This window comes from Phalangium opilio, unplaced genomic scaffold, assembly GCF_054372755.1.
Source record: "Phalangium opilio isolate 3A_F unplaced genomic scaffold, DU_Popi_V2 ptg001170l_1, whole genome shotgun sequence".
In the NCBI taxonomy this organism is placed as follows: Eukaryota; Metazoa; Arthropoda; class Arachnida; order Opiliones; family Phalangiidae; genus Phalangium; species Phalangium opilio.
Genome location: NW_028324255.1, coordinates 7476555 through 7487030, shown reverse-complemented (window position 1 = coordinate 7487030; position 10476 = coordinate 7476555). Strand labels below are relative to the sequence as shown.

Sequence of the window (10476 nt, the reverse complement as noted above, 5' to 3'; positions counted from 1 at the left end):
CGTGTTCGGAAAGTTAGGCTTAAGACTAGATGTCATATTATTAACGAAGTAGGCGGGAAGTATGAAAGTAGACGGTAAAAAGAGAGTGCTGTTTTCGGATACGACAGTGTACCTGATTCCTCACGAGGACAGGCGAAACCATGAATTTCGCAACCTGCAATGTTTTAGAATGCAAATACGAGGACATATTAACTCCGATATTGGAGATGAAAATTGAACGCATCGCTAAGTATTGTCATGGGTTGGGGTTTTTAACGCCATGTTGACTTTCGACAACGTGGTGGGAGGGGAAATTATTTATGTTAGGCTTAAAGAAGCGTCATATCATCTTTCGTCAACGTGTTTGAGGGTGCCATGGTGAATACCCGGGTTCAGAGCGTCATGGTAAATTTCCGCTACGTCGTTGATTGAGAAAATACACCCATCATATCTTGGATGTTCTCCTCGCGATAAGATCCTATAAAAGACGCAGTAGTTTAAAAGATAAGTCATTTTACGGCTCTTCTAGCTTTTCACCCCGGCTTACGATATCCACGTGTCATCACTTAGAAATGGACTTAGTTAAATTGTAAGTATACTCCTAACAATATAGTTAACCCTTGCATGTCCACTTGTATCCAGACTTATAATTAGAGTATTTGGCTAATTTTTACTCCATCAGGGACGAATCAAAAGCGTTCTCCGAAACTGACAATACGCCGGACACGCCTTCCTGTCCCATCTGCTGTAGTGAGGATGGTAGAGTGAATTCACCCATTACTTTAGAAGCCGCCGTTAGACGAAACAACTTAAGACGAATTGAAAATTTTGGTGCTATCGGATGGGATAAAGATTACGGAAAATCCGAAAGGACTACAGATCCCGAAACGGGGGATTTACTAATAAACCCCTCACCGAATGAAGTCTATAATGTAGACGATGGTGAAGGTTATATATGGCAATACGTTAATGGCCCTAATATAAATTTTGGTTTGAAACACTTAGCGATGTACAGATTACTAACTTCTACAGTACAATTACCCGCAGGGTCATTAATTGACATGTTTGCTAGACAGTTTCCGTGTATCATAAATAAGAAGACCCATCAATTCAAATTGGAAGAATTTGCGGGAGATACTATCCTCGTATTTCCCGTACACCTCAAACCACACAAAATGTACGGAATGCCAAACCCAAATATTTGCCATTTAGGGAGTTGTCATCCTCGTAATGAGGAGGAATGCAAATTTCGTACCTTTTATTACGGTGGATATGAATTTCATTGTTCAGAACTCTTAAGTACTGGTATAGTACTTAAGAGTTCTGAACTTAGCTCTTCATATGTGTATGTTTATGGTATGTAAAACTAACAAAACCGTAAGGAAAAATTATAGTGATGAAAACGACCTAGCTACGCATTATATATTCAAGGCCCTGCAGATTTGCAGGTTAGCCGAGTGTCTGTGTGATAACACTCACAGTTTAATGTTTTACGAAATTCATTATCACATGAGATCCAATGACGCGAATAATTATTTCGCGAATAAGTATTTCGCAGACTTTCTTTAATTAATAAAACGTTTGTAAGTTCTACATTTTGTAGGCGAAGGATAATGTTAAATGCTAAACAATATTTGTAGAATCTCGAATAAAAAGAAAATGTTTGAATGATATGGGCTTCTAATTATTTTACGTAGCTTTAATATAATTAATATTTTAAACCCTGTTCAAATATTTCTTATTTCAGTTCAAACATTCACGATTTCCGTTCAAAGCTTCACTATTTATGTTCAACTATTTCCGTTCAAAGTTTCACTATTTATGTTCAACTATTTCCGTTCAAAGTTTCACTATTTATGTTCAAAGTTTCACTATTTATGTTCAAAGTTTCACTCTTTCTGTTCAAATTTTCACTCTTTCTGTTCAGAGTTTCACTCTTTCTGTTCAGAGTTTCACACTTTCTGTTCAAAGTTTCACTCTTTCTGTTCAGAGTTTCACTCTTTCTGTTCAGAGTTTCACTCTTTCTGTTCAGAGTTTCACTCTTTCTGTTCAGAGTTTCACTCTTTATGTTCAGAGTTTCACTCTTTCTGTTCAAAGTTTCACTATTTATGTTCAGAGTTTCACTATTTATGTTCAAAGTTTCACTATTTATGTTCAAAGTTTCACTCTTTCTGTTCAAAGTTTCGCTATCTATGTTCAAAGTTTCACTCTTTCCGTTCAAAGTTTCACTATTTCCGTTCAAAGTTTCACTGTTTCTGTTCAAAGTTTCACTATTTATGTTCAAAGTTTCACTAGTTCTGTTCAAAGTTTCACTATTTATGTTTAAAGTTTCACAATTTATGATCAAACTTCCCCATTTCTGTTCAATTTGCCATGTTTCTGTTCAGACATTTCTTATTTCTGCTGAAACGTTTTTTACTACTGTTCAAACTTTTGTTATTTCTACTGATACGTTTTTTATTACTTTTCAAACTTTTGTTGTTTCTGCTGAAACGTTTCAAACTTTTCTTATTTTGTTGCAAGTTTATTTATTCTTTTTCCCAAACTCTCCACGTTCCTGTTTATATTATTTCGGCGATTAAATTACTTTTTCTGAAACTCTACATCGCTTTACTAATTTCTATGGTTTTGAAATCGAATTTCAAAGTTCCATAACCAAAATTCCCATGTAATATAAATGTGATGAATACGGAAAACGAATTTTCAAGGTGAAAGATACGTAGTGTAAATCGGATGATTTCAAAGTTCAGACTTAATAACAGAAAATCAATGAAATATCATATCCTCATCAAACTTGTCCTTATTACTGTTCAAACTTTCGTTATTATTTTTCAATCGTTTCTTATTACTGTTCGAATTTTTGTTACTATTCTATCCCTAAGCAAGTGAATCTACCAAACCACGATTAAAAGTGGTGGAAAATAATTGAAAAGATGACCAAAATACTATTTAAAGTGATGGAGAATGATAGAAAAGATGACGAATATACTACTGAAAGTGATGTAAAAGATTGAAAGCATGAGGAAAATAAGATTGAAATTGACGTAAATGATTGAAATCATACCCAAAATTCGATTGAATGTGGTGTTAAATTATTTAGACAACACAAAAATATATTTGAAATGAATGAAAACATACTACAAAAAGTGACCAAAGGCGTTTAGCCATTTGGCTAAAACAAGGTCGAACAGCTCTTAAGTGATTTAAATCTGACATAAGTCAGACATGATTAGAAGAAGAACGTTCCCATTCTTTTTATCTGATGTTTAAACGAATAAATGCGCGTGGGAAGAGGGATTGACATCATCGCAATATCGGTCAGTTGGAAATAAGATTAACGTCTTTCGAAATTTGTGTGGTGTTTAGGGAAAATATTTACTTACGCGTTGAAAGAAATTGTAAAATGTTTTTCTTTTACATCAATACGAAGTATCTGTCTTTCGAAACTAATTTGTTCATTCCGCGCTGATGGAAAATATCATGGCTTATCGGTTAAAATTTTGACGCTTCTTTTATCGTTTTGAGAGAAAATGTGGAGATAAGATTTAAAATAGGCTTACAAATAATTAAAAATGAGCTTAAAATATTAATTAATTCAATTCTCAGAAACATATATACTAGCAACAAAGGTACCCGGCGTTGCACGTGAGCCCATAAGTCCGTCGGGGCGATTTAATTACTTTTTCCGAAATTCCACTTCGCTTTACTAATTTCTATGGTTTTGAAATCGAATTTCAAAGTTCCATAACCAAAATTCACATGTGATATAAATGTGATGAATACCTTTATACCTAATAATGTATGAATTCCTAGAATATAAACGTCTTACTCTTAACCGGGATACATTAATTTATATCACATGTGAATTTTGGTTATGGAACTTTGAAATTCGATTTCAAAACCATAGAAATTAGTAAAGCGAAGTGGAATTTCGGAAAAAGTAATTAAATCGCCCCGACGGACTTATGGGCTCACGTGCAACGCCGGGTACCTTTGTTGCTAGTATATATGTTTCTGAGAATTGAATTAATTAATATTTTAAGCTCATTTTTAATTATTTGTAAGCCTATTTTAAATCTTATCTCCATATTTTCTCTCAAAACGATAAAAGAAGCGTCAAAATTTTAACCGATAAGCCATGATATTTTCCATCAGCGCGGAATGAACAAATTAGTTTCGAAAGACAGATACTTCGTATTGATGTAAAAGAAAAACATTTTACAATTTCTTTCAACGCGTAAGTAAATATTTTTCCTAAACACCACACAAATTTCGAAAGACGTTAATCTTATTTCCAACTGACCGATATTGCGATGATGTCAATCCCTCTTCCCACGCGCATTTATTCGTTTAAACATCAGATAAAAAGAATGGGAACGTTCTTCTTCTAATCATGTCTGACTTATGTCAGATTTAAATCACTTAACAGCTGTTCGACCTTGTTTTAGCCAAATGGCTAAACGCCTTTGGTCACTTTTTGTAGTATGTTTTCATTCATTTCAAATATATTTTTGTGTTGTCTAAATAATTTAACACCACATTGAATCGAATTTTGGGTATGATTTCAATCATTTACGTCAATTTCAATCTTATTTTCCTCATGCTTTCAATCTTTTACATCACTTTCAGTAGTATATTCGTCATCTTTTCTATCATTCTCCATCACTTTAAATAGTATTTTGGTCATCTTTTCAATTATTTTCCACCACTTTTAATCGTGGTTTGGTAGATTCACTTGCTTAGGGATAGAATAGTAACAAAAATTCGAACAGTAATAAGAAACGATTGAAAAATAATAACGAAAGTTTGAACAGTAATAAGGACAAGTTTGATGAGGATAGCATATTTCATTGATTTTCTGTTATTTAGTCTGAACTTTGAAATCATCCGATTTACACTACGTATCTTTCACCTTGAAAATTCGTTTTCCGTATTCATCACATTTATATTACATGGGAATTTTGGTTATGGAACTTTGAAATTCGATTTCAAAACCATAGAAATTAGTAAAGCGATGTAGAGTTTCAGAAAAAGTAATTTAATCGCCGAAATAATATAAACAGGAACGTGGAGAGTTTGGGAAAAAGAATAAATAAACTTGCAACAAAATAAGAAAAGTTTGAAACGTTTCAGCAGAAACAACAAAAGTTTGAAAAGTAATAAAAAACGTATCAGTAGAAATAACAAAAGTTTGAACAGTAGTAAAAAACGTTTCAGCAGAAATAAGAAATGTCTGAACAGAAACATGGCAAATTGAACAGAAATGGGGAAGTTTGATCATAAATTGTGAAACTTTAAACATAAATAGTGAAACTTTGAACAGAACTAGTGAAACTTTGAACATAAATAGTGAAACTTTGAACAGAAACAGTGAAACTTTGAACGGAAATAGTGAAACTTTGAACGGAAAGAGTGAAACTTTGAACATAGATAGCGAAACTTTGAACAGAAAGAGTGAAACTTTGAACATAAATAGTGAAACTCTGAACATAAATCGAGGGGCTGCTATCTCTCTCTAGAAGATGTACACCTGATTTCAGATTCATGAATTCCTTCATTTTCAACCCTGTGAATTCATGATTCTCTACTGAATACAGAATTCTTAGAAAGAATTCAAAGAATTCAAGAAATTTTTCAATGTTTTAGATGACATCACGCAAGTAAAAATGAATTCACATCCGAATTTATAGATTTTTTTAGTGAATTCACGGAATTCGAGTATGAATTCGTAAATGTTTAAGTGAATTCAGGGAATTTTCTGAATTCATCAATGCTTTAGATGGATTCACTAAATTAAAAAGAGATCTCACTGAATTTATCTGCGATTTCGTAAATTTTGAAGCGAATTCACGAAATTCATCAGTGAATTTGTTGATTTTGAAGTGAGTTCACGGAATTCAACGAATTTCTCTGTGACATTCCAGTACTCAAATGTTTTAAGAGAATTTTCGGTAAATAATTTAGCGATGGACTTGTCAAGTTACGAGTCCCTGTATACCAATTACGGGTAAAAGCTTTAGAAATGAAATGTGTGTACACGGCTGTACCTTTGACTGTACTAAAAGGATTACATGTAAAAGTGAAATCCCTGCCCTTTGCAGTGGCATGAGTTAATAATATGTTAGCTCCCTAAATTATGTTAGGGAGCTAACATATTATTAACTCATGGCCGTGGTTAATTAAATGATGACTTTACTAGTCATCGGTGTTTAGGGACTAGTCCCTCGATAAGTTATTTAAGAATACTTTTACTGTAAGGTCTGGTTAATATCACAAACATATTTTTATGAGGAAGGGCTCCTGATAGAACTTGTTTGTGAGCTTTCTACATTGCGACCGTTTGAAAAATTTTTATCTGGAGTGGTAACCATGTTAACAGAAAGGATTATTTTTTTGTTTTTGCTACCCGTTTTATTTATATGCTTACCAATAAATGCTATATTTTTTAAGACCCTTGAACACTATATGTTATATCAAAAACGGATTTATGCACTAAGAACGTGGGATCATAGCTTTAGCCTCTGGTACCATCCTCGCATACTTTATTGAGAAACTTCGTCTGCTTATATTTTGACTCCACCCACAAATTCTGTGTATAGAGACTTCTCTATTTTTGTGGTTAAATATTTTTTCCGAAATTGCGCCAGTGGTAAAAAAAGCAAAGTGGACAACAATGCTATATAACTCCCGATTTAGTGGAATTAAGTTTTAAAGTTAAGAATATAAATAATTGATGTTTCTTTTTTAAGCATCTAGTTTTTCTTTCTTTATATATTTAACCACGAAAATAGAGATATACAGAATTTGTGGGTGGAGTCAAAATATAAGCAGACGACGTTTCTCAATAAAGTATGCGAGGATGGGTAGTGAATTTGCTACCTTCAACGTTCTTCTCACATAAATCCGTTTTTGGTTATATTTATTAAGACCCTGGAACAAGGTCCTTCTCTAATACATTGATTTTATTACAGGTTAGGTTAGCTTAGCTTCTGCTCGGTTCGATTACAATAGAGACTTGCTAGTAAACTTGTAATTTGACCATCGTAGTGTCAATATTTATATTGGAAAGTGTATTGATAGACTAAGCATTAGAACAAGGATGTTTAAAAAAACCAAAAGACAAAATCTTTAATTCCGCCTGTAAAAACGGCATTAAAAATATATCGATAAATAGCATTTAAAATTTTAAGATCATAAAATCGCCACATTTTGGCTATATTCTGTTCAACAGTATTCTGTTGTATGGGACATACGGTCCAATGGGCCAGGAGCGGTGTTTCCACCTAGTAAACTTTATTGTGTTAAGGCAATTTTAGTTCAAAACTGTATTTCAAAAAAAAACCCATAGAAAAATCATGATCAAGAAACAAACTGAAAAAGGTTGGATGAAAGTGTCATATGACCAATAAGACACACAGCAAGAAGGTATAGGCATAATACTAAATTGGAAGAAAGTGCTTTTAAAATTAGTTCTATCCCTTAATACTAACCTGTTTGGTAAATGAAGACCGAAATAAAATTAAAAGTCGCGAACAACAAGTAAGAACAACATTTAACAAGACGACCCAAGGGCTCGATATAGTAGCCACATCGTACCGTACTTAACAGGCGTACAGAAAATTTGACTAAATAGCCCCTCGATGAGCTACTGTTTTAAAATTATTACTGATTTTTTTTCACTTCAGTTATAATTATAGTGTGATACGAACGGAAAACGTGAGTGAGTACCCCCACGATGTGCATCCATTAACAGTAATGGTAAAACGATTTACCCGAAAAAAAGGCTGAAGTACTGAAGATCAGAGTGAATAGCCCCTCGATGCCCTAACAAAAAATCATAACCCTTAATCCTTACTTCAATAAATTTAGTCATGTTATACTTGTAATATCTGGGGCTCCTAGCTAGTACCTTCTTTTAAAACTCTTGTCGATTTATAGAAAATACACGTAACTTCTAATAGTAAACACCACCTTAAAACCGTTCTAAATATAACGTAGGTATATACTTCCTTTTGATTTATAAATATTCCTCTTGATTTCTTTGAATTTTGAAATAGAGGAGCGGGATAAAAAGCGTGAAACCCTTATTGTCGACGGGTGACATGAATTTTAAAGGGAGTATTAAACCTCCAATTTAAATTAAGGCAATACCATAATGCTGTCTCTCGCTTTAAATTTATCGAGCAAAAAAAAAAACACAATTCGAGTAAAACACAATTCTCAATGTTTAACTTTACTAGTACAAATAAATCTAATTCTTAAACTTGCTGTTAAAATACACTAACGAAAAATATCACCTCACCACAATTTTCTCCCATTCATTCTCCCTTCAATGACGAACGAAAAATTTTATACCACCAAAGGCATTTACCGTGGGACACTACAATGCCGCCAGGGCAGGCCAAACTAAGAGCCTCATCGTAGATGTACATCATAAGATGTGGCTAAGAAATCGCGAATGGCTGGGCATCACCCCAAGGGCTTTCGAGACATCTGCACGTTTACAAATATTAGAAAATAAGGTCTTCCAAAAGCAGGTTCGAGTATTTATCGAGCCTTAATCTGATACTCGAAACTTCTTCGAGTCTCAGAAAATATCTTATGGAGTACTCGAGTCTTATTGAGTACTCGCACAGCACTAAATAAAACACGTCGAAACACGCGTCTCGTTAAAATATCAGGTCATTTGGATCAATAGGACCAAGGATCTGACCAAAAATCTACCTCCTCCCTTAGAAACTTGCTTTAATTTTCGGTTCCTTTGATTTTTTTCAAAAGTCGGGCTTATACTTGTAAATCGAATCTTTGAACGGGCTTCTATAGCGTGAGCAGCTTGCGTCGTCGAGTGCGTGATCGAGTGAGCTATTGTCAAAATAAAAACACTGAACAATACTTTTAATGATTTAAACTGGGCCCAGTGGTATTTATACTCTATCGTTTGAAAAAATATCTCATCGAAAAGATGAATACACGAAAAAAATAATGAATACCAAAGAATTCATTGCGGAATTCAGTGAATTCGTGCGCATTCTTAAAGAATTCGAGCTCATTTTTCTGAATTCAAATGAATTCATGCTAATTGTCGCGAATACAATTGAATTCATTGACACTGTTGGGAATACGCTGGAATTCATATGAATTCACAAAATTATTTCGGAGAATTCAGTAAATTTGCCAAAGATTTTTTTGAATTCATAAAGTTTGATCAGGAATTCGCCTGAATTCATGAAATGTTTTGGGAATTCACTTGAATTCAAAGGGCAATTCTTGATTCGTTTGAATTCACTTGAATACATGGCATATTTCGTGGAATTCAGAAGTTTGTTTTTAGAATTCACATGGAATTCAGCCAGTGATGTACACCGAATTCACGAGTTAGAAGCCCCTCGACATAAATAGTGAAACTTTGAACAGAAAGAGTGAAACTCTGAACATAAAGAGTGAAACTCTGAACAGAAAGAGTGAAACTCTGAACAGAAAGAGTGAAACTCTGAACAGAAAGAGTGAAACTTTGAACAGAAAGAGTGAAACTTTGAACAGAAAGAGTGAAACTTTGAACAGAAAGTGTGAAACTCTGAACAGAAAGAGTGAAACTCTGAACAGAAAGAGTGAAACTTTGAACAGAAAGAGTGAAACTTTGAACATAAATAGTGAAACTTTGAACATAAATAGTGAAACTTTGAACGGAAATAGTTGAACATAAATAGTGAAACTTTGAACGGAAATCGTGAATGTTTGAACTGAAATAAGAAATATTTGAACAGGGTTTAAAATATTAATTATATTAAAGCTACGTAAAATAATTAGAAGCCCATATCATTCAAACATTTTCTTTTTATTCGAGATTCTACAAATATTGTTTAGCATTTAACATTATCCTTCGCCTACAAAATGTAGAACTTACAAACGTTTTATTAATTAAAGAAAGTCTGCGAAATACTTATTCGCGAAATAATTATTCGCGTCATTGGATCTCATGTGATAATGAATTTCGTAAAACATTAAACTGTGAGTGTTATCACACAGACACTCGGCTAACCTGCAAATCTGCAGGGCCTTGAATATATAATGCGTAGCTAGGTCGTTTTCATCACTATAATTTTTCCTTACGGTTTTGTTAGTTTTACATACCATAAACATACACATATGAAGAGCTAAGTTCAGAACTCTTAAGTACTATACCAGTACTTAAGAGTTCTGAACAATGAAATTCATATCCACCGTAATAAAAGGTACGAAATTTGCATTCCTCCTCATTACGAGGATGACAACTCCCTAAATGGCAAATATTTGGGTTTGGCATTCCGTACATTTTGTGTGGTTTGAGGTGTACGGGAAATACGAGGATAGTATCTCCCGCAAATTCTTCCAATTTGAATTGATGGGTCTTCTTATTTATGATACACGGAAACTGTCTAGCAAACATGTCAATTAATGACCCTGCGGGTAATTGTACTGTAGAAGTTAGTAATCTGTACATCGCTAAGTGTTTCAAAC

At 33.6% G+C, this 10476-nt stretch overlaps 1 protein-coding gene across 1 annotated transcript; it reads left to right on the top strand.

Annotated features, from left to right (window-relative positions):
* Positions 1–1689, top strand: LOC149584659 (uncharacterized). Its single transcript, XM_089863429.1, has 2 exons — positions 1–568; positions 662–1689. The coding sequence occupies exons 1-2, from the start codon at positions 552–554 to the stop codon at positions 1341–1343; spliced, it is 699 nt and encodes a 232-aa protein (XP_089719555.1). The 5' UTR covers positions 1–551; the 3' UTR covers positions 1344–1689.
* Positions 1690–10476: the final 8787 nt, after the last annotated feature.